The sequence below is a fragment of the Cotesia glomerata genome, linkage group LG6, assembly GCF_020080835.1.
Source record: "Cotesia glomerata isolate CgM1 linkage group LG6, MPM_Cglom_v2.3, whole genome shotgun sequence".
Lineage (NCBI taxonomy): Eukaryota > Metazoa > Arthropoda > Insecta > Hymenoptera > Braconidae > Cotesia > Cotesia glomerata.
Window position 1 is genome coordinate 6,713,306 of NC_058163.1, and position 26,057 is coordinate 6,739,362.

General features: G+C 30.2%; 3 protein-coding genes across 4 annotated transcripts; 1 reads left to right on the forward strand and 2 right to left on the reverse strand.

The window, feature by feature from the left end:
* Positions 1-702: 702 nt before the first annotated feature.
* LOC123267345 (CCR4-NOT transcription complex subunit 6-like) lies at positions 703-1,689 on the reverse strand. Its single transcript, XM_044731916.1, has 3 exons — positions 1,361-1,689; positions 967-1,284; positions 703-880 (listed from the first exon to the last, which is right to left on the reverse strand). The coding sequence occupies exons 1-3, from the start codon at positions 1,671-1,673 to the stop codon at positions 840-842; spliced, it is 672 nt and encodes a 223-aa protein (XP_044587851.1). The 5' UTR covers positions 1,674-1,689; the 3' UTR covers positions 703-839.
* A 5,337-nt stretch (positions 1,690-7,026) lies between these two features.
* On the reverse strand, positions 7,027-8,515 carry LOC123267355 (E3 ubiquitin-protein ligase E3D). Of its 2 annotated transcripts, none has more exons than XM_044731929.1 (2): positions 8,300-8,515; positions 7,027-8,228 (listed from the first exon to the last, which is right to left on the reverse strand). In XM_044731929.1, the coding sequence occupies exon 2, from the start codon at positions 8,159-8,161 to the stop codon at positions 7,085-7,087; it is 1,077 nt and encodes a 358-aa protein (XP_044587864.1). In that variant the 5' UTR covers positions 8,162-8,228; positions 8,300-8,515; the 3' UTR covers positions 7,027-7,084. The 2 variants fall into 2 exon arrangements, with proteins under 2 accessions (XP_044587864.1, XP_044587866.1); XM_044731931.1 differs by having other exon boundaries at positions 7,027-8,243.
* An 8,987-nt stretch (positions 8,516-17,502) lies between these two features.
* LOC123266707 lies at positions 17,503-21,336 on the forward strand. The gene is made up of 4 exons (XM_044731085.1): positions 17,503-17,703; positions 18,231-18,339; positions 18,540-18,768; positions 19,694-21,336. Exons 2-4 carry the CDS (start codon positions 18,241-18,243, stop codon positions 21,235-21,237), a joined length of 1,872 nt encoding a protein of 623 aa, XP_044587020.1. The 5' UTR covers positions 17,503-17,703; positions 18,231-18,240; the 3' UTR covers positions 21,238-21,336.
* Positions 21,337-26,057: the final 4,721 nt, after the last annotated feature.

The following is a 26,057-nucleotide window of genomic DNA, read 5'->3' on the forward strand; positions in this document are numbered from 1 at the left end:
GACAAAAAAATTGCAGAAAATCACCTCTTCTTTTTTGATCGCTCACAGTGTTGTTCCCCCCTCAAAAGAGTCTTACAATAGTTTTGATTTGTGTCATGTTTAAGATCTTGAAAAAATGACAATTTTAAGACGATTTTTTTACACGGGACTAATAAAACTTACGGTGAGGCTAGCTAAAAATTGTGGCTATAGCTGCAGAATATTTTAATCTATAGGAATACAGATTGTTTTAATCTATTATATTTATTATAATCTACGAAATATTTTATTCTATAGAATAAAATTTAAATTGTTGAAAAAAATTTAAAGATCACTTACCGACAAATGATAAAGCTGGGTCGTCCATCTCACGATTATCGTGAATTGAACAGTAATTTTTAAATAAAATTTCTTTTGTTGTAGCAGGTATGAGCAGAAAAACCAGAAAAAGGATTTTTTTTATTCAAACATAGTACGCTATAAAATCTATTTTAATTATGAGTCCAACGTATGTTAGTTTTAATTTTTTTTTTAATTATAATTTATAATTAATAATTAAAAAATATATTATGTAATACTAAATTCCTAAAGATTGAAAGAATAATACAAATTTGAATACTTTATTGAATTGTTTTATTTTAAATTTTTGATGTATATTTTAAAAAATATTACTTTTACTATTTTACTTGATTATTATAAATAAATATAATATTGACTTATTATAAATAGCAACATTTACACAAAACAATTTAGACATATTACATTAAATTAATATCTTTGTATAATCTCAGACTATTTTTTTTTCATACTTGACTATCCCATCTAGAAAGTCGACCGAGTAACTCCTACATCAAATCCATTTAAGCAGTCAATTGAAAAGCCGCTATCACCGGGAAATGATCTAAAAAAAAAATGAAAATCATAAGCAAAAAATTTCTAGGCTTTCAAAATTTTAATTAAAAAATCAAAAAACAGAATTATACATACCAGATGGAACAAAAGGGTGCGGACAGCCCACTACACTAAACATATCGAACCATTCTTGCGGAATGGGGCCGTAGACTCCGAGGCACATCAAGTTGGAGGACGAATAAAATATATAATCGATCATCGCCTTGAATCCGTATGTGTAATTAGTATACGGCATAATCTGCAGACTGCAGGCTGATGACAGATTTAGCGGGTGGGTAATTTTGCCACAACATTCTCCACCCATCATGTTCACGATCGCGTTGATATAATTAAAACCCTGGAACTCAGGGTGACTCAGCGGCAGTTGACCCGTTGACAGGAATTGGAATACCCCTGTAAAAATATTTAATGTTAATAATTGGACATAATAGTTGATGGCAATAATAATTGGCCGAGCTTAGAGACTTACCAGAATCCATCAGTGAATTGAAATCACCGCAGAGCAGCACCTTGACGTCTGAGAACTTAAGGATTCTTTCATGACAATTAAAAGATCTCCTCACGTTCTCTACCATGGAGATGATTTCTTTGGTCAACATCATGGATTGGATAGTTTTTACATCCGGAAATTTGGGGTCCCAGTGTAAGTGTGTATTAGCCACCACAACCAACTGCTCAATGTTATTTGGATCAACTGGTGGTCCATGAGTCCAGGCGGCTGCAGTAGTCTTTAATACAGCTAACAGTCCGATGTTATCGCGAGTCCAGACACGATTCATCATGTCAGAGGAGTCGGCACGACCCTGCAATGCCAGAGCTTTGTACTCTACAAGCTTTGATGTTTCCAAAGAAAATCTAAAATGATAAAATATATTAGATTGTAAAAAAAATTTGATTTAATTCAAACATTAAATAAGAATCATAAAAATTTAGTACTCACTTATTAATTTTCCAAAAAATGGCACATCCATCGACAAGCCTTCTCTTTGGCTCCGACATCGTCGAAGCTCGTGACTTCGGAGCAAAGACTCCCTCGTATCCCATGTTCTGGAGGTTGGGAAGGAAAAAGCAATCAAACTGCTCCATCTCGACTTCCTGGAGGCAGATTATGTCGTTGTTATACTGATATATTTCGGACATCACATTCTGTCCTCGGACTTGCCAATCCAGGTACTCCCTTGGGCAATATCCGTACATTGTTGGAGTAGCATAAGAGCTACTCAAAACGTTGTACGTCATCACCGTGAAAATACACGAAGGTCGTGATTCACTCAGTGGAGCCGTAGGAATCCATGGCCGGGATAGAGGTGGACAAGCTGAAAATGATAAATTCATGATTAATAATTTTGAAATTTTTTTGAAAAACTTCAATGAAAAAATAATCAATGGATAATAAAATTTGATTTCATTTTAGCATCACATTCAAAAATAAGTTTATTAAGTTAAAGTTTTATTGGAGTTAATATTACTTACCACTTTTTGTCAATTGCTCGTTCCACTTAACACTCTTCACGTTTTTTTCAGTAAAAACTGTACCAACACCATTCGTTACAAAATTCATTGTTTTATTTTTAAATAAACTTTTGAATTTAAATTAAGGTAAGAACTTCAGTCTTGAGACACAACTGATCACTTGAAAGCCAAAACTTGGAATAACTATAATTCAGAATATGGCAGAATCGGCCCTTCTTTCCCTTACCTTCAAGAAATTGAAAACTAACTATCGGGCAACGCTATTTAAAACGATAATGGGCAATATTTCCCTTTTTTCCAGACTAGATCCTCCACTCAACTGCCTTGAGACGTCAGGTAGTAGGCAGCCGGCTTTTTAATTTGCAGAACATTGTAATGGTCATTTGAATTATCATTCGACATTAGTATCAAGAATTTATACTAATTATATGGGGTAGGTATTACAAAGATGACTACAAACAATAACAAAAGGACATTCTATTTTTCTTAAACCTGGAGACTACCCGCATAATAAATATAATGGATTAATACAATGTAGGCACTTAAGTTAAGGATTTTATGATAAGAAAAGTATTTTTCTAATTAAAACTTAATTTAATTTTAGTAATTTCTTAAAATGTTTTTTCCGATTTTGGGAAAAAATATTAATTAACTACATATATATAGAAATTTTTATTAATTCGTTAAAATTTATTACAATAATTTATAAAAAATATAAATATTATATTATAATTTATTATAAATATTGTTTCATAGTAAATTCTACTGTAATTACTAATTCAGCTAGATATTGAAGCAAAATTATAAATATTTTGTTTCGATAGCTATGTACAATGCCTTTCAATGATTCGTACCAGTCAGTAATATTACGGAAAATGGAAACATCAGAATTTGAACAACTCTAAATAAAGGAAGCACTAAGTAAAAAATTAGGACGACGGTTGACCTTGAAGGCCATCCCTGCAACTTCCCGCTCATTTTGTACTTAAGCGCTCAAAATTACACATTACGTTTTTGAGCTCTTCGAGCTCAAAAATGTGATTTTTGTGTCATTTTGAGTTCTTCGAGCTAATTCAAAGTAATTCCGAAAAAAACACTTTTTTCGGTTTTCTTTCGACAAAGATAACTCACGAACGAATCAACCAATTTTTACCGGACTTGCAATGATCGACGTGGTTTTTTAATCTTAAGAGCTGGTTAGATTTTGGAATTCATTCCACCTCCTAGGACCTCAAAACATCGAGATCTGATGAAAACTCGATTTTCGAAAAACGGGTAAAACCAATAACTTCCCGATTTTCTTAGCGGGAAGTTAAAAATTTATATAAATATTATATTAGAAATAATAATTATTATTATTATTCAGTTTGTTTATTGCTCTAAATAGTTACATAATGAGTGGTCATTTGATGAAAATTATAATTTTTCACAAAACGTCGACGTTTCTGGAAATGCCAAAAGTTTTTCATGAAATGACGAATTTTGCTAGAAGACTACGACATATATAGCTATTTAAACTTTTATAAGTGATTTTCAATACAAAAATTATTTATTAGGTCTATTGTATAGTTTTTCTATTGTCTACTTAAATCCGAGTACAATAATTTTTCGACTCATTATTTAGGAAAGTAAGAAGTATTTTTACAAATATAAATAATGCTGTGATGCGGGAAAGAATAGGAGTTACGGTAATTATTACGTGAAGCGTTCCACATTCACGTAACAGGATATTGGTAGGAAAGGATTGAGAAAGGAATGTGGAGAGGATCATCTTAATGTGAGTCTATAGAATATGCGAGAAAAAATGATTAGATAGCTTGGACTAGTAGACATTTAATTATACTTCACCATCCATACAATAATTTGTCGCCTCGGTCAAGAATTACATGTAATCTGAGACATTTCTTATTTTCCTGCCCTAGGTAAGAAATATACTATTTCAGTCACTACTAACAAAAATTTTTTTTTTTCAAAATCTAAAACTTACAATTTTTTTGTATTGGTTAGACAATTGTTATTTTTGACATCATGTAATGCAGCTGAATTTATTCGTCAGAGAAGATTTTGTTAAGTAAATTTCAGTCATACCATATCCTAACAGTAAAATACGAATTAATTGAATAGAAGGATTATTTTAAAAATACTAATATTTAACATTTCTTACACATAAAATAGTATATAGTTATAAATATTATATTGAAAATGATGAATAAACCTTTATCAGTCTTTAAACAAAATTTACAGGGAGGGAGGGGCAAAACTGGGTAGGGTAGCAAAATGGGGTACCCCAAAATTTAGTAAAAAAAAATTTTTTTTCCAAAAAGCTCTTTCAGTTTTTTTTTTTTAAATATATTTAAACGTCATTTTTTACAATTTGAGAGAAAAAAAAATTTTTAATTGAATAAGCAAAAAAAATTTTTTTTTCTAACTTTTTTACAGCAATTTTTATCGTCATTGTGCATCATAATAAATTTTTTTTCACACCTAAGATGACTTTTTCTAAATTTTTAAGTTCCCGCTATACAAAAGAATGCTTTAAAAAAAAATCGGGAAGTAATTGGTTCCATGACTTTTAAACAGATGTAACTATTAATTCCAAAATCTAATCAGCTCTTAAATTTTAAAAGGACGTTGATTGCTGCAAACCACATCAAAATCGAGTGATGCGTTGAAGAGAAATCGTAAACTAACCATTCTAAAAGCGTGCCATGGTCGGTTCGATAACTCAAAAACGAATCATCTAAAAACAAAAACCCAAATTACTTTTTAATCAGTAAGGATGTAGTTATCGTCGCACGTGCGGAATTAAAAAAATTTTTATTTCAAAGATTTTTTTTAACGGGATAAAACAAAAAAAAAACAGTAAGATTAGTGAGAAAATTTCCAAACAGTCGCTTCCCTTTTTTAATTCAAATTTTCGAAATTCCGTAATTGCGATGATAACTACTACCTTACTGATAAAAAAGCAATTTGGGTTTTTATTTTCAGATGATCCGTTTTTGAGTTATCAAACCGACCATGGAGGAGCAAATTTTTTCTAGTGCTCTACGAGATTGTTAATAATTTTGTAATAACTAAATATTTTTTAATAAAAATTTAGGGTAATAATCTTTAATATACCCTTAATATAATAAAAAAAAATCCGATTCCCAAATTCCTTTATTTTCCCTGTCAAAAAAATTGCAGAAAATCACCTCTTCTTTTCGATCGTCACAGTGATGTTCCCGGCCCCTTAAAAAAGTCTTACAATAGTTTTGGTTTGTGTCACGTTTGAGATCTTAAAAAAATTACAATTTTAAGACGATTTAAGACAAATGATAAAGCTAGGTCGTCCATCTCACGATTATCGTGAATTGAACAGTAATTTTTAAAAAAAATTTCTTTTGTTGTAGGAGGTATGAGCGAAAAACCAGAAAAAAAGATTTTTTTATTCAAAATCCGATGTTTGTCGAACCAGTTATTAAAATTAAAAAAATTAAATTTCAAAGTTTATCCGAGAGAGTTTTTCGAAGATTACTATAAAATATCTAAAAATTACGAAAATCAAAAAAAAATTTTTCCTCAAACTGTACTATTTGGGGTAGAATGTCTCGTATATTAGAAATTGGCTAGGTGGCTGCATGTTTTTGTATTTTGATTATAAGTTCTAAATTATTTAAAGCATAAATGCATTTTTTGGATTAAATAATCATTAATAAACTTATTTCCGTCTTATAGTTTTTCTATGATATTCTAAAGTGATTTGTTGGTGATAAAATGAAAAAATATGTCGATTTCAAGAACTTTCATTATTTTATTGAATACTTTATTTATCCCTATCTGATTGTTCAAAATCAATTTTTTTACATTTTTAAGTTGTATATATATTAAAACAATCAAGCTTTAATCTCTAAAATAACTACATTACTAACATGACCTTGAATTAAAATTTTTCAGAAATTTTAGAAAAACTTAAGTTAAAAATGTATTATTTTTAGATAGGATTACGTACTCACACATAATTTCAGTAAAGTAAATGTCATTTAAATCAATTTACCAGATATTTTAATTTAGTTTCAAACAAATAAAAAAAAAATTTTTTTTATTATCAAGTAATTAAGGGAGAATATTCCTTTAGAAGACTTAAAATAAGTATTTTCATTGATAATTTAATTATTATATTATTTCGAAGCTTAACATCATTTTATTTGAACTTTCAAAAGCTTAAAGAAAATTTATTTTTTTATAATATTTTTCTATTGATGCAAAACAAGTGTAAATAATTTCTTTACACTTTTGACACATGAAAAATAAATATAAATCATTAAAATGATAATAAAGTGCCGAGTTAAAAAATTAAGTGAACTAAAAAAAAAAGTTTAAGCTTTGCACTATTTTTTTTTTCTAAAAAAGTATTCCACTTACACGAAATCTTTGAAACTTTATTTACATTAAGATAATATGAAAAAAAGCCGCACAAAAATTAAGTTCAATCACCAACTTCGCTATTAATTGTCATTATATTATTACTTTTTTATTACTTATTATATTATGGTACTAATATTATTATACATAATTAAAAAAGAAAGAAAGAAATGTACTCAAATTTTATGTACCGATATACGTCATAAGAAGCAGCTGCTCAATGACCAAAAATTAAATAAATAAACAAAATTTTAAAGTTTAAAATTTAAACATGAAATTTTATTAATAAAAAAACAAAGTACAAATACAAATTTATTCATAAAATGTAACCAATACAATAAGTCTCTGTAGTACGATAAATCAGTGGAAGTTTTAGCGATGATGTTGTAAGATGATCCACAGCCGCATGAATACTCGACAAACTTAGTCGGTAAGCGCTACAATTCGAGGCGTCTTTTAAAGGTTCCGACCCATCATCTAAGACCTTATACAGTACTTTTATCACACATCGTTCATCCAACATCACCTCCACGGAACTCTCAACAGAAGATTGCGTTAACATCAACAAATTTTTGTCCATTATCTTGATAAGCAACGACACTTTTTTTTCCTGTTCAGAGGCAAAGAAATGAATTTCTTCATACAAATTTCCTTTTTTTACAAATTCTTTAAGCGCTAGCTTGAAATCAATCAAAGGCGATTTTTTTTGTCCAGCAGACGCTCCCAAATCTTCTGAGGACGCAAATTGCAAGCTGTGACTCCAAATCCTGAACGAGCCATCATTATTAACAGCTCCGAGTACCGACAGACATCGATTGCAGGTCACTTCGTTATAATCAGTCACTAATTCCGATTTTAATATTTTTGTATTCAGAACATAGTAATGTGACCCATAAAAACAATCATTAGGGCGAGGACATAGTATGTTTTTGTAATCGACGACACTGTGGGAGCAGCAAAACCATTCACTAGGTTCGCATTCTTCACTTGGAAGTGACAAGACTCTTTCAAATAAGACTTCATTTTTAGTTATAGAATTTTTACAACCAGTGCAAGTTAGCTCAAAACTCTTCTGAGCTGGAGGAAGGTCAATGCCTGTCGTCAAAACTTCTGTTTTTTTGTTGTTTTTAAGGTCACTTGAGTCGTACAAAGTAGATTGGCTTAACTGAATGCGAAAAATAATCCACTGATCTAAAAATTGCAACGATGTAACTGACGAATTAACTTCAATTGGCAGAAGATTTAGTTTTAGTTCTTTTTCGTCAATTTTAGCAGTCATTGAATCACCTTCGTGACATATATTAATACTGCTAATTTGCCTGTTGGGTTTTAATTGAACATAAACATAGCCTGATCGGAGTTGTGGTCGTAGTTCGATTGTTAGAGATTCCATATTTATAAAGTTTGTAAATTCAAAAATGAAAAATAGTATCAAAAATGATTTATGATAAAATAGACACCTGTGACAAAAACAACTAAGTTTACTCTTAATGGAAGAAGGTTAGATATAAATTAAAAAGTTTTTACTTACTTAGTCAATGTTTTGTTGTGTTAAACTCTAGTTTTTTTTATTGTAGATACCTGAAGTCACAGAATAATATATAGTAAAAAAATTAATTAAAATTAACGTAACGAACAAAAAAAATGATTAACTATCACAATAATACGCTCGTAAAGAAAAATTAACTTGGCTTTATAACTGAACGTACTCTCTTGCCGGATTCTGATGAGAAACATATGTTAGCGACGCATGCGCGGTGTTGATAGTTTAGAGAGGGAAATACTTTGACTTTAAATTTTATCGTCTATTGAGCTTAGAGTTTTTAACTTAAAGTAAGATGATTTATTAAAATTTATCTAGATAAACTTTTTTATTAAGGATGAAATACAATTTTTTATACAATAAAAAAAAAAAATTTGTGTGTAATCTTAGGCGCAATTGAAGTAAAAACTTTTTTGGCGGTTGTGACTCATATTACTGAAAAGATTATTGAAATAGATATATCATAGCTTAATTATATTTGTTATAAGAATAATACAAAGATGGATTTAGGTTATACATTACAGAAAGGTATTTAAATGACACCATAATATTTGTTATGTCTTCCGAAGTTAGCGCTTCTTAGCATTAATGTGTTCATAGACTATTTTTGACTACTTACTACCCAGTGAACACATGACTTCAATATGACGTCATTTATAAGTCATAGGAATGTCACAATATTTTACGTAAATATGACGTAAAATTGACCTGTCTTGTGATCCAATTATGATGTAAAAATATATGATATATTTTTGACATCATACTGATGTAAGTTTATTACTTCTCTATGATGTAACGGAAATGACATAGATATTCCGTACAACTGACATAATATATAAACTACAATATTACGTAATATTAATGCCATCATTGTATGTCATAACGACGTAAGTTTAACATCATGCGTTTACATCAGTGACAAGTCACGGCTGTACGTAATCTTGACGTAAGTTTAATATCATGCGTTTACATCAGTGACAAGTCACGGTTGTACGTAATCTTGACGTAAGATTAATATCATGTGTTTACATCAGTGACAAGTCACGGTCTTACGTAATACCGATACCATCTGTGAGTCATTATTTAACATCAATAATTTGTCACAATTGTACATAATACTGACGTAATTTGAAAGTCATTTTCTAAATCAGTGACAAACGATTATATTTTCCATAATATTGATAAAATTTGGGGAATGTATTTTTTTAATATTACACCGGCACACAAAAAAAAAAGTTGTCTGTACTTGGGACGCGCCACATATATTCCCATGTAATTTGACCCGCTGAACCCGAATTTGAGGTCCGTTTTGCCCCTACACCCTATGATTTTGAGAAAACTGTAAAACCGAAAAAACGGGAAAATTGGGGTTTTGGTGATTGAAAAATTTTTAGATTCTAACTATGCATGATTTTCATGTATTTCGATCTGCTTTATACTTATCTGAAGTGTACTCAGACCAGCAGCCATTAAAAGTCTAAGTAAATCCCGAAAAACCCATGAAAATTGCGAAAACAAAAATTCCCAATATTGTGATAAAAAAATGTATTGAGCTAAATATATGATGATTTTCATGTAGGTTTATCGACGACATATAAATCTCCAACTTTTATAACTCAGACGTCTCGAAAACATCAAACAAATGTGCAAAACCCCGAAAATTGGAAAAAAATCAAATGTAATATAATAAAATCGAGTTATTATTCAAAATAAATAAAAAATCATATCATTCGATCTGTGGTGCATAAAAAAAAAGTATTTCGTCCTAAGACTTAAAAAAAATTAATTTTTTCGGAAAATATCATCAAAACCCTTTTGATTTGAATTTTAATTCGTTCTCCGCTTATATCTCACCCTTTTATCTTCAAACGTCCTGCATAAAGGGTTTCTCTTTCGTTTCCTCTCTTCTTCGGGTAAATCTCTCTTCAGAGTCCAACAATGATCTGCCATCATATTTACATCCCACGTTCCTTGATATCGTTTTTCCATCACACTAATGTCTTGATGGAATCTCTCACCTTGCTCTTCACTAAAATCACCAAGATTTTCAGGAAAGTGTGAAAGATGAGAATGTAAATAGTGCAATTTTGTATTCATTAAGCAACCTAAAAGTATTATAGTTGTATAACAACTCGTCAACTAAAGTTGCGTAGTTATCACTTTTCGTATTCCCTAAAAATTGCTGTGATACTTCCTTAAAACTTCCCAAGCTGCTCTCTCAATCTCGTTCATCTCATATTCAAGATTAGCATCCTGGAATAGAGTCCGAATTTGGGGTCCATCAAAATTCCTTCTTTTAATTTAGCGTCACTTATAGCTGGAAATTTTTCGCCCAAGTACTTAAAACAGTTTCCATCTTTATCCAGAGCTTTTGACAAATTGCTTCATAAGGCCAAGCTTGATATGAAGTGGGGGCAGCAAGTACTTGGAAGGATCAATTAGAGATTGTCGCGTAACATTGTGAGAACCAGGATTCAAATTTGTTCTTGTTGGCCATTCTTTTTGAATGTAATGATTCTTTCGGTCTCGGCTATCCCACAAACATAAGAAGCAGGGGGTCTTTGTGAACCCTGATTGTTGGCCTAGCAATATTGTTGCAATTTTCAGATCACCACAAACCTTCCATTGATGTTCTGAATAGTTTATTTTATCTAATACAACCTGTAAATTGTCATAAGTCTCCTTTAGTTTAGTCGAATGAGCTACTGGAATCGGTGCCAATAAGTTTCCATTATGAAGAAGCACAGCTTTAAGACTTCGCCTAGAGGAGTCAATAAAAGCCTCCATTCTTCGTCTTTGTAAGTGTTTGGCTTCAACTCATCGATCAGTCCTTTTACATCTGAACAGTACACAAATGAATTTTCGCTGTCTTTTGTAAAATACTTCCGGAACTCTTTTTTCCCTATCACGATAAAAATAAGCTGTTGTATTTTTAGCTAATAAATTTTTTTCCTTAAAGCTGAGGCTAAATGTTCAGCTTTTTACCTTAGATAGTCCTAAGTCTCGTACAAGGTCATTCAATTCAAGTTGATCGAAGACTTCAGGGTCTTTACTTCTAGGAACACCACTCGGGATGTATTCTTCATCCTCAGAATGGATCTCTTCGGGTTCAGGATCGATTTCTTCAAAGTTATCTTCAACTTCCATCTCTTCATGTTCATTCACTGGTTCAGGAGCTGCAGGTTCTTCGACATTCAAAACTTTTTCTGCTGGCACAACTGATGTTACGTTGGCATATTGAATTTTATGTTTGGTTGTCGAAGAAAAACCTGAAACTTCCGTCGTGCAAAAATAGCAGTTTTTGACTCGTTGGTGCAGACCAAATCACAGGTTTTGAAAATTTCAAGCACTGTTTACTTTTCGTCTGCTCCCAACGAGTAAGCATCGTGTGACACCGATTGCAAAGTGAATGTGGTACCCAAGTTGCTTCCCAGTTCGTAATCTGGATACCGAAGCAGGTTTCGTAGACATTTTTCAATTTGTTTGAAAAAGATCTACGACTTTTCGTTACTTCAAATTCTCCACATATGTAACAGAAGCAATTGGAGATTTGTTACATATGTGAGAGACACTTCTTGTCATATTAAACGCTTCAGAAGCCAAGTCACCCACTAATGAAGAGCTGCAGTCACTTGATGACGACGCCTGCGAGCCTGCTTTCTCACTCTGACCAGACGCCGATACTGGGATTCCGGGTCCCTGCATCGTAAAACACTTATTACTTGTGCCTGCCATGACGGCATTCAAGCCGTTAACCCAGGGACTATGCCAGACGGTCCTGTTGCCCGCCGTCACCACGTGGAGGTGCCCTGGTTACAGGCACAAGCATTTAAGCAAGAAATCGATTCTGAGCCCAAAAAGTTCCTAGAAGTGAAAACCCTGAAACATCAGCTTAAAGACAAAAAAATTTATTAACTAAAAATACAACAGCTTATTTTTATCGTGATAGGGAAAAAAAAATCTGATAACATTTTTAAAACGGCGAAAATTCATTAGTGGACTGTTCAGATGTAAGAAGTTTGATTGATGAGTTAAAGCCGAACACTTTCAGGACGAGGAGTGAAAGTTTTTCATTGCTTTGTCTAAGCGAAGTCTCAAAGCACCGACTCCAGTAGCTCATTTGACCAAAAATCATTGAAAAGTTTGTGGTGATCTGAAAATTGCTACACTAGTTAAGCCAACAATCTGGTTCACAATATATCCCTTCTTGTATGTTTGTAGGATAGTCACGATCGGAAAATTCCCTACAGTAGAAAAGAACGGCCAACAAGAAAGAATTTGAATCATGGTTCTCACAACGTTATGCGAGAATCTCTCATTAATCCTTACAAGTACTTGCTGCCACCACTTTATATCAAGCTTGACCTTATGAAGCATTTTGTCAAAGCTCTCGATAAAATGGCAACTGTGTTAAGTACTTGGACGAAAAATTTCCAGCTATAAGTGACAATAAATTGAAAGAAGGAATTTTTTATGTACCCCAAATTCGGACTCAATTCCAGGATGCTAATCTTGAGTATGAGATGCACAAGATTGAGAGAGCAGCTTGGGGAAGTTTTAAGGAAGTATCTCGAAATTTTTAAGGGAATGTGAATACAAAATTGCACTATTTACAATCTCATCTTTCACACTTTCCTGAAAATCTTGGTAATTTCAGTGAAGAAAGAGAAGAAACATTCCATCAAAACATGAGTGGATGTCAATATGATGGTAGATCATTGTTGGACTCTGAAGAGAGATTTACCCGAAGAAGAGAGGAAACGAAAGAGAAACCCTTTATGCAGGACGTTTGAAGATAAAAGGGTGAGATATAAGCGGAGAACGAATTAAAATTCAAATCCAAAGGGTTTTGATGATATTTTCCGAAAAAATTAATTTTTTTTAAGTCTTAGGACGAAATACTTTTTTTTTTATGCACCACAGATCGAATGATATGATTTTTTTTATTTATTTTGAATAATAACTCGATTTTTATTATATTACATTTGATTTTTTTCCAATTTTCGGGGTTTTTTGCACATTTGTTTGATGTTTTCGAGACGTCTGAGTTATAAAAGTTGGAGATTTATATGTCGTCGATAAACCTACATGAAAATCATCATATATTTAGCTCAATACATTTTTTTTATCACAATATTGGGAATTTTTGTTTTTTCGCAATTTTCATGGGTTTTTCGGGATTTACTTAGACTTTTTAATGGCTGCTGGTCTGAGTACACTTCAGATAAGTATAAAGCAGATCGAAATACATGAAAATCATGCATAGTTAGAATCTAAAAAATTTTTCAATCACCAAAACCCCAATTTTCCCGTTTGTTTTCGGTTTTTTACAGTTTTCTCAGAATCCTAGGGTGTAGGGGCCAAACGGACCTCAACTTCGGGTTCAGCGGGTCAAATTACATGGGAATATATGTGGCGCGTCCCAAGTACAGACAACTTTTTTTTGTGTGCCGGTGTTATCGATTGATCAAAATTTATCAAATATAAAACTTCTTTAACAAGATGTCTAATTTACAATTAATCGCTAAATATTAGTGAAAATTGGTTTAAAATTTAGTAAGAATCAGGAAGAGGTAAACAGCTGATTTAAGCTGGTACCTTGCAAATTTAAGTCCGCTCTTAATAACAAAAATTTATAATTTATAATATTAATGAATATATCTAACATATTAGCAAATAACATACAAAATATTTTTCATTTACGTTTTTAAGAAAAAAACATACAAATTAAATACATGTGGGATATAAACTTTTTGTATCTTTGCTTGTATGTTTCCATACACTGCAGAAAAAAAATCTTGACTCAAAGGTAAATTTCTTTGGACCAAGAATATATTAGAGATGACTAAAAATTTCGTGAATGAAGTCAAAATTTCTTGACACTAAAACACTTCTTGCTCCAATATAACTTCGGCCTCCGTCAAAATTTTCTTGGTGCAAGAAATACTTTTTTTTCGTTGCATATGTTTCTCACTTATATTTTTTCCATGAATTTAGGTACTTTTATCCATTGTAAAAATATTTTCGACTTCATTCAGTATAAATGATTTGGTGTGAAACTGATAACAAAATACCGAGTTCAATTTATGTGGCATGAACTCTAAATTTTTAAACCGTCAAGCGAGTAAACATATAATTTCTTATGATTTCGCGTCAAGAAATTAAATGTCAGTCATTTAAATATTGCACTATTACTTGAAAAATAATTTTCTGACATTAGTGCTGCTACTTATGAAACATTGTATTTGAAATAATTCAAACAGTTCCATGATTGTTATTGACGAGACTAATAGTATTTTACACAGTAAAAAATTTTGCGTCATTGCGTCAAAAACTTTAGTGTTAAAAATTTTTGTGTTAAATATTTAACTTTTTTAAGTGTAAATTTAACATTTATTGTGTTAAATCAACATAAAAAAATGTTAAATATTTAACATAAAAATTTTTAACACAAAATTTTTTGACACAATGACGCAAAATTTTTTTACTGTGTACATCAAGTTTCATAATGTTGTTAGTATGTTAAATTAAAGAAATTCAAATTTCGAAAAAAATTGAAATTAAAAAGAAATATAGATTAAAAAAATGGTATACTTAAAAGAGTTGAAATTAAAAAAAAAAAATCTAAATTTTGTAAATTGAAATTTTGAAGAAGAAAAATCCAAATGAAAAATACTAAATTTTCGGAAAAAATAAATAAAAATTCGAGTCTTGAGAAATTAATAAGTATTAAAAAATATTCAAATGACACGGATACATCGTTTACTCTGAAAAAATTTCACTTTGTGAAAGTTCTCTGTGTCCGCTTTTAGACGAAAATTTTTGAAAGTGTAAGATTCAATCAATTCTTATGAAAATTTATAAATTGTCTATTAATTACCACAAGTTTCACTAGAGAGCCTTTTATAAGAGTTTTTACAAAGTTTTATAGAACTTTATAAAATTTCATGAGTTTAATGAAATTTTATGAAATTGTATAAATTATTAGACTTGAATTTTATACAATTCCAGCTCTTAAAATCCATTTAATCTCAGAAACAATTATGAAATAAGCATTTTTCGTTATGTAAGGCTTATCACATAAGTTATTAACTTCGTGACATGAACCGTTACTTGGATAAGTGAGCAGCGTTCCAGACTCCGATACGTGAGGACCCAAGTTCGAGCCCAGCATATTTCAGGATTTTTTCATCAAGTATCAACATATAACTAGTGTTTTAAACTTTGTAATAAGTCCACAACACTATAATTAATTTCAAAATTGCCATCTTTTTATTTTTGAGAAATTTTTTTTTAAATATTTTTTCTGAGGTATAATTTTTACATCACTTTTACGTCATAATGAGATCATTATCATGATATAGACATCACAGGTATGTCATATTGACGTCATAAATGTCATTGAGATATAATACTGACGTCATGACTACGTCATATTTTTACGTCAGAATCTTACGTCAAGAAGTGTGAAATAATGAGTCACATATGACTCATTCGTGACTTGTATCTTACGTAAATCCTGACATAGCCCAATGTCATTTTGACGTCACATTGACGTAAACGTGTTTACTGGGTTATAAACATAAGTAATAGAGTGAGCGCGACTACCGACTTTCGGACTTTCTGCCCCCTCGTGTCTCGTTGTTAGTGCATGAATACATTATTTCGGCTCCCCGTCGTAGAGCGCATGCGCGACTTGATCACGGCATAAAACTGAGGCTTTCTGCCGTAAAATCGCAGCGGGAACCCCATACTTTCGACCGGCGTAGTAAGAAATAGTATATTACACACCTGTGGCAAGAAAATGAGAAATGTCTCAGAACACATATATGTTGCCCGAGGCGAAGCCGAGGTCGACATATATGTGATCTGAGATATTTATTATTTTCCTGCCATAGGTTTGTATACTATTTTTCTGCCCTCCAGGCGGAAAGTGGCAACTTTCGGCCCGCTGCGCTAAACGAAATTGCCGCTTTCCGCCTCTGTCGGACAGAAAAATAGTATACAAACCTATGGCAGGAAAATAATAAATATCTCAGATCACATATATGTCGACCTCGGCTTCGCCTCGGGCAACATATATGTGTTCTGAGACATTTCTCATTTTCTTGCCACAGGTGTGTAATATACTATTTAACCATATTTAATATGGTAATTCGCCATTACGTGAAATTTAGGAAAGGGGAAAGAATAGATAAAGACGAAGGAACGAATAGAATAGATAAAGAGTAAAGATATTGACACTCTAGTCCTGGATTATGATTTGACAATTGTAATTTTTCCTATAATTTCTTTTTCGAGTACAAATTTAACAATGTCGAATATTTTCGTTGATTCTACAAGCAAAAATAAATTTTGTTGTTACAACATAAGATTTATTGTGGTGGCAATAAATGAATATGTTAGCATAGGGATAACAAATCATGTGTTATAATAACAAGATTAAGGTTATATTAAGTAATTAAGTAATTCATATTATTAAATATATTAAGTAATTCATATATTATAACAATAAAACAACTTTGTTATGATCATACAATCTTTTAGTTAATTTAAAAAAATTTTTCAATTGAATGAACAAATCGACTTATGGAAATAAAAAAATTATTTTGCGTTCAAATAACTAATAATTTTGTTAGTATAACAAAAGCAACTTGAGTGATTTAACAAATTTGATGTGTTGGAACAAAAAATAGATTTGTTAAAATAAATTTTATAAGAATATTTAATAGTTACACGGAAAAAAGTAAACTGTAATAAATAATAGTCGAGTTGTAATAAGTAATGATCAACTGATAAAAATTACCATTTCAAACAGTAAAATCGTGATTTTACTAGTCACAATGTAATATTTATTATTTTAATGCTACAATTTATTGTTTACACGCTAAAAAATACTATTTCAAACAGTAATATTCGCTATGAGGAAGTCGAAAATGTTAAAGTATAATAATTAAGAACTTTGACTTTGATATTTATTATTTCGTATGTAAAAAATGATCGTATGATATGTAAAAAATATAAACTACAGTTAGTAAATTTCCATACAAGCAACGTCAATATTCACAAAGTAAAATGGTAAATTTTAAACGCAACGCTAAAGATGAAACTGTAATTATTGATGTGCTTGACGGGTAAAATATACATTTTAAAAGTAGAATTTTTACTGTTTCAAACGTTAAATTCTCCGAGTGTAGGACCTTCCCCTTCTCCTCATTTGTAAAGTTAGTGCTCTTGCAGAGCATTAGCATGTACTATCTTTTTTGCCAATGCGCATGACTTTTATAACACGTGTTGGACAGCGCGGACAACCGGAAAATAAAGTTGGGTTATTATGTTGTGATATTTTATGTGTTACAAATAATGTAAAATAAATATAATATAATTAAAAGGTAAGTTATTGATATGTAATATTCACATGTCATATATCATTATTAATATATCATACACATTCTATAATTATGTAAATAATATTATTTAGTTTATCTAGTGCTTTGAATTGAATATTTTTGTATTAAAATGTAAAATAATAAATTATTGAAAGATATTAAAAAATTAACAATAATAATATTTTTAGTGTTTAAATTTTTTCGTTAATTTTGGATAGTCTTAAAATTAGTATACAATATAAATAATTTACTTACCAGAACTTCTTTTTGGATATTTTAAATTTTTGGGATTTTTCCCAATATTTTTCGACGTACCAGACTGCTTATCTCAATCCATGTATTCATGAGTCAAATCATTGTTATAATTTATCAATTAATCTATTTTTAACTTCTCGCTAAAAAAATCGAAGATTTTCAAAAATCGGGAAGTTATTTGTTTTTTTTTTTTTTATTTGTACAACTGCTATTTATATTATCATGTTTAAAAATGAATACTTTTTTGCTAGATAAATCTTATAAATATTTTACAGCACCTGTAAAATGGAATGCCCAAGCTATATTTATCTTAAACTTGAAAACTTGGAGTATTTGGTAATTTCTTCTGTCGATTTGGTCCACCAAAACCATGAATATTCTGAAGTAAGTAATTATTTATGTATTTCTGAAATGTAGATAAAATAGAACTAGGTATAATTGATTTCCTCAATAATTTTGAGAAATGTCTATATATTTATTTCGTATAAAGTTTGATTGCAATTTAAAATTCCTTGCATTTGAAGTTATAACAATATTTATGCCGAAATTCTCCTTGAGACTAATATTTTGGTTCATTTTTTTAGCTATTCTATTCTTGTATTCCCGAGGTTTACAAATTCACTGAAGAAGAAGCAAGTGAAGTTGGACACTTTTTAAAATTAGATTCAAAAAAGAAGAAACTCCAAAATATGATAAGAGAAAAATATGGCAAAATTGTTCCACTAGATAAATTGCATAATATGAAGAGCAAGTTGACGAATTCTTCAGATAACGATCTGCAGACAGTAGTTGAACTTCTTCAGGAAACTTATCGTAAGTTTATTTACGTCAATAGAATAAAGTTCTTCATGTGATATTATGTATATATTTTATATATTATATTATATTTACGCTGTTATTTATCGTGTCTAAAGAAGTCTTGCTATATGATTAAGTTTCAATGCCGTTGATGTAGAGATGCAACGCTAATCTTATGCATTCTTCCCGCATAATTTTATTGATAATTTTCAGTAACTTCAATTGAAAAGTTAATTATAAAATTTTCATTCATCAACTACGATGCTGACACGATCGCTAATCAGCGGCTGGGGTTATCTCTTTAGTGATAAGGGAGGGGGTTTATATACACAGAGAAAAAAATTAACTTGAATCAAGTAAATAATTTTGAAGAACTTAGTCTTGATTTAAGTTTAAAAATTTTCAAATAAAAAAATTTTTTTTAATTTAAATAAATTTTATTTGATAAAACAATCTTTCTCTTAATTTTGTTTTTTTTTTTTAATGTTTAAATATTAAAAAATTTTAATCAATATAATTTATTAATAATTGATCTTTCTATCAATTATTTAATTACAAATTTAAATTTTTAACTTAACTTAATCTGAGGAGAAAATTTGTCAAACTAAGAAATTTTTGTTGGTTTAAGTAAAATTTTATCTGATTCAAGAATTTTTCGTCTTGATTCAAGACAATGAATTTTTTCAAAATTATTTTCTTCGATAGCAGGTTAATTGTAACGTCGTCGACTATGATAGTATATTTGCAAGTCTGAAAACAGTGGCTGATTAGTTTTTTCTTATTATTATTAGTTTTTAATATTAGTTATTTTATATATTAGTTAATATTAGTTTTTTCTTACATTTTTTTTACAATACTTACTGACAAGAATTATGTAGATTTTCCTCAAATAATAATTATATAGTTGATAGCTTTTTAAATAATAAATTTCAATTTATAGATGCAGATGTTCATATTTACCATGAAGAGGAAACATCCACTTGTAAGGGTATCTACTTTTCTACAAATGAAATGAGAAGCGATTTTCAAAAGTGGCCGGAAATTGTATTTCTAGATGGCACCTACAAATTAACCAACAATGACATGACAACGATGATTTTCTTAGTCGAAGATGGGAACGGTCGGGGGCAAGTGGTTGGCGTTGGTTTATTGGCTACTGAAGAACGTAATGTGCTAGAATGGATGATAAATGCCTTTAAAAAAGACAATGAAGAATCGTGTAAGAACATCAAGGCCTTTATGACTGATAAGGATTTGACAGAACGTGACGTTTTGAAGGAAATATTTCCTGATGTTGCCACTTATATATGTATCTTTCATAGTCTAAAGACATTTAAAAAAGTTGTCAATAGCTCAAACATGAATCTTAATAGTGATGAAAAACTGGAAACGCTAAAAGTCTTGGAGTCTCTTGTCTACGCTTCATCAGAAGAACAGTATAATGAATTGTATCTTGAATTAAATCTAACTGCCTCCCCTGAATTTATGGAATATTATAATAGGAACTGGCATAATATAAAGGAGGATTGGTGTTTATATAGTCTAATGAAACATAATCTAGGCAATACTACGAATAACCGGCTTGAATCTATAAATGCAAAACTTAAGCTAGTACTGGAAAAAAACTCACCACTGATCATAACAATAAAGGATTTTTTCGAGTGGTACAATAGTCATAAAACCGAAGCTTTTATAAGAACTGCTCGGCAGTTTTTGAGAAGACCAAATCTTCAATTTCCTGCGAACAGTGCTGAACAAAAATATGTGGAAGCTTTAACAAAATATAGCTCTAAAATAGTTTTAGCTGAAATTAAATCCAGTGTTGAAATAGTTTGTTCTAGAACTGATGAAATTTCAAAAATTTGTCAATTCGAGAACTTAGAATCATCAATCACCACATGTCAATGTAAAATAAAAATATCCCACAAATTACCTTGCCGACACATATTTGCAGTAAGACGCCATTTTGGATTGGACTTATTTGACAATTGTTTATATGACCCCCGTTGGAATAAACAGAAGTTAATCGATCAAGAAGTAACTTTATCATCCATGTCTGATAACATTAAAACCGACAAAGCGCCATTCTCTGTTAATGTAAAAACGATAAAAAAAAAAAAAGTACAAACTGTTAGCGAAAAGAGGAAAATAGTATTAGCAAAAGCTACGAAACTTGCTAATATTATCAGCTTATTATGTGGCTCTGACTACGATAGAAACGTAAAATTGATTGACGACATAATTTTACATCTTTCAAATAATTTAATAGTGGATATAGTCACAGGTAAAGACGATAAGCATCTAGAAAGTAGCTTTCAGAATTTGTCTATCGAAGAAAATACCAATAATGATGTCATCGAGTCTACTGAAAATACAGAAAATACTCCAAATTTAAGAAAAATAAAAACACCCGCTAAAATAAAAATAAAGGGACGGCCGAGTGGATTTTTAAAAACGACAAGAACTTTGAAGAAAAAGGCTTAATGTTATGATTGTGAGATAGGAGAAGGAATCGTTAAAAAAAATTAATTTAATTAATTGTTAATCATAAATATATAATTTTTATAGTTTTAATAATATATAAAATATACATGATAAAAAAAAAATTGAGGCTGCCACATGATACATTCCTGTAGCAGCCACATGATTTTCATGTGGCAGGCAATAATAGTTAAACGACAATAATAATTAAATAACAATAACAATAATGATTTATATTATTAAGAGAATAAAAACAATTTTGTCTCATGGATAGTCATATAATAAAATCGATATTTTTAGTGAAATTCGTGTTATTGCAACGGTCTTAACTTGAATTTGTGCCTTTTCAAGGTTTCATATCATTCTCATCGATAGTCAATTGATGATAAGTACTTAGCATTTGAAAATGCTCCATCTCTAGACACTTAAAAAATGACCTTGTATCTTGTAAACTATTGACACTATTAAAGATATAAGTTTATCCCGACATTACACTTATCGAGACCTTTTATTTGAATACCCACATCAATTTTTCATATATTTTATTTATTGGTATATATTATATATATGTATGTATGAAGAATATATCAAAATGTATGTGGGTATTCAAATGAAAGCTCTTGATAAGTGTAACATAGGGGTAAGCTTATATCTTTAAAAATGTCAATACTTCACCAGATACAAGGTCATTACTTAATTATGTATCTAGAGACAGAGTATTTTCGAATGCAGCCTAAATTTTTATCATAATAAATGGACTTTTGGTGAAAATGATATGAAACCTAGAAAAGGCAGAACTTCAGGTCAAGACCATTTTGATGATACCAAATTTAACTATAAAAACCCATTTTATCATATGAATACACTGGCCACAAAATTTTTCTTATTCTCTTAATAATATAAATTATTATTTCTATTGTTATGATTATTATTATTATTATTGAATTATTATTGCTGTTTTAACTATTATTGCCTGTCATGAAAAAATCATGTAGCTGCCACAGGAATGTATCATGTGGCAGCCCCAATATTTTTTTTTCGTGTAGACATATATTAGGGTTCTTTTTTTTTTCAACTATTTTTTTTTTTCGGTCTCATCGTGAAATTTTGTTGCAAGTACCCAAAAAAAATTCCCTGAAAGTTTGGGCCCTTAATATTAATATTAAGTCCTCGACCAAGACGTTAAAGATTTCCTCTTCCACGTTAAAGACGTTAAAGATTTCCACTTTAAAGATTTCCCATTAAAAAACATAGAAATTCTGATTTTTTATCTGTAAATTTCTGTAGCTCAGTGGCATTTTCAAGCATCGCTTCAACCATGGACGGGTTTTCTTCAAAATTAAATGCGCTACAAAAGTGCCCGCGGCCAAGCCGTAACTTAAACCGGCGAGGTATTACAGATCTCTAAACTTGATTTTTCCATTAAATTCGCGTTTCTTCTATAAAAAAAAGTCTTCAGCACCACGTCGTTTAAATCAAAATTTTCGGAGATATTTAATGATAAATTTTTTGTAATTTCAAATTTTTAAAAAATAGCGTCAAATTATCAAAAATATCTTCTAAAAATAATCATTAAATATCTCCGAAAATATTGATTTAAGCGACTTTCGTGCTAAGGACTTTTTTTGTAGAAAATTAAATTTTCTACAAGTTTGTCATTCACATTTTTTGTGTAGCTCTTGTAATAACAAGAGCTCGTGAATGCACGAGATAAAACACGAAAAAACGCGAATTTCACAGAAAAAATCAAGTTTAAAGACTTGTACTACCTCGCCGGTTCGAGTTACGGCTTGGCTGCAATGGACACTTTTGTAGAGCATTTAATTTAAAAAAAAATCCGTCCATGGTCGAGGTGATGCTAGGAAATGCCACAGAGCTACAGAAATTTACAGATAAAAAATAATAGTTTTTGTGTTTTTTTAATGAAAAATCTTTACACGCCTTTGTTGAGAACTTAATATTAAAATTAAAGACCCAAACTTTCAGGGAATTTTTTTTTTGGGTACTTGCAACAAAATTTCACGAGGAGGCCGAAAAAAAAATAGTTGAAAAAAAAAGCACCTTAATATATATAGGTGTGGGAAAAAATTCGAATAGCTCGGACTGGGATTTAAACCCAGAACCTCTTGATTACATGTCGGCTTCTTTTTAATTCTTAATTTTTCAATTTATTAATATTTTATTTTTTTTTTCAAACCATCCTTGAACTATAACATACAAAACAAAAAAAAAATATCAAAATTGGTCAAGCTGTATTTGTGTTTTAGTGAGACTAATGCACAGCAATTCATTTTTGTATAAATAGATATACATATAATATTAGTCAAATATATAAAAAAAATGTAAGAAACTCATGTGAGTTACTTAAATGAAAGAACTCAATGAGTGTAGTATCGAGATGAGCTTAGATCTTGAAAAATATCACTGGTTGATTAGATACAAAGTCGTTTCTTCATTATTGACATTTTTGAAGATATAAGCTCATTTCAATATTACACTCATCGAGAATTTTTATTTGAGTACCAACTTGATTTATATATATATATATATATATATATATATATATATATATATATATATATATATATATATATATATATATATATATATATATATATATATATATATATATATATATATATATATATATATATATATATATATATATATATATATATATGGATGTGAAAAATATAAAAAATAAATTCGAAAAAAAATGTATTAAATATAAAAAAAATATGACTTTTCAGTGAATATAAACTCCTTTTGTCTAGGTATGATCTGGAGAAAATTTCAATTTCGTTACTCCTTCAATCATTTTACTCCTTCAATCATCTTTGATTTAATTTACGCTTACTACTTCAATCATCAATGATTTAATTTATTAATAAATAATTTTTTATTATTTATTATTATTATTTTTTTTTTTTCACTTCCCTTGTTACACAACACTTTTTCCAGCTCTACTCTGTATTTTACCTCCATTATTATTATCACTTCACTTACTACCTACTCTTCAACCCCACCCCCCTGCATTTCGGGATTCTTTCATTCCCAACACACACTAATAAATATACTATTTAATTGTAGTGATTGAGTAAGTAAAAATATTCAAGAAGTAAAAAAATATCGACAGCGAAAAATATTTAACACCAAAAAATTTTGTAACGCTAGTAAAGAATGTTTACACCGGTGGTAGTTTTAATTTAACACCGGAAATTTCAACATTAATCTTTGAACTTGATCTCGGTATTGATTTATAAAATAAGTCCACAAAATTTTTCAAATATCGGCTGAGAACTGTGGGCGCAATCCTGCCGATGTTGAGCGTAATATCACATGTATACACACATAGATATATAAATAAACATTTAAGTCAAGGGTATTTTTCGGCACTGCTTAACAAAATAAAATATTTTGTAACAAAATTTCCTTTAAATTCCGACATGAGACCGGCTACAATAGCTAGATTTATAAATAAATCTATCTAAAAATTTTTTAGTTTAGATACAAATCAATATTTTTATTAGTATTAATTCGCGTGCTTAAAGGTAAAAGGGCTTATAGCTAAGGTTTAATAGGGATTTGTGCTGAAAGGACGCATAAAAAAATTTTTTTTTGCCATTCGGTTTGAAATTGTCTGAAATGTAAAAATCTGTGAAAAAAAAATCTGGAAAACGGTTGACCCTAAAGGTTATCCCTACAACTTCCCGCCAATTCCACACCTAAAAGCTTGAAATTGCACTTACGACGTTTCTGAACTCTTCGAGCTCAAAAATACAATTTGGGTGTAATTTGGAGCTCTCCGAGCTCAAAAAAATAGCTTTTGAATGCTTTTGAGCTCGAAGAGCTCAAAAGGCTGATAGAAGTTGAATAAAACAGTATTTTTTAAATTTTCAAACTGCAATAATTTCTAAATGAGTAAATCGATTTTCACGCGGTTGGCAGTATTCCACGCACTTTTTCAGAATCTATGATAAACTTTTGAACACAATCTGATCGAACCGAAAATCTTAGAGAAATTTGAAAAATTCACTTTTTCCGAATTTTTTCGACAACGATAACTCACTAACCAAACAACCAATTTTCACGTTCTTGGTGGCGATCGACGTGATTTTTTGGGCTCTAATAATTATTTTATTTCGTCAAAAACGATCCGAAAAGAAATGCCGAGTTCTGTAAAAAAAAACACTTTTTTCGAAATTTTTCGTTTTCGATAACTCTCAAACCAATTAACCAATTTTGATGGGACTGGTGGCAATCGACGTGGTTTTTGAAGCTTAAGAGCTGATTAGTTTTTGGAATTGATTGGTCAAGCCGTTTAAAAATAATTCCAAAAAAACGATTTTTTGAAAATTTTATTTTTGAGATTTCTCTAAATCTAGCAAACCGAATCGATTCAAATTTTCACGAAATTTAATAGAAATGATACTCTTTGGAACGCCACCTATTTCGATCCGATCAACCGAGCCGTTCAAAAGTTATAAGAGATTTACATACATACACACACACACACACATGCATACAGCCGCACGGACACCATCGCGGGAATAGTCAGGGAAGCTTCCTAGGACCTCAAAAACGTCGAGATCTGATGAAAACTCGATTTTCGAAAAACGGGGTAAAAACAAAAACTTCCCGATTTTTGAAAATTTTCAATTTTCTTAGCGGGAAGTTAAAAATTTGGTATCCTTAAGCTGAAAGGGCGTATATCTCAAGACATATGCCCTTTCAGCTTTAAGAAAAGTACTACTTAAAGGTAAAAGGGCGCAAAAAAAAAATTGTAATTTTGATTCCAAATGTTGAATTATAGTTTCACATGA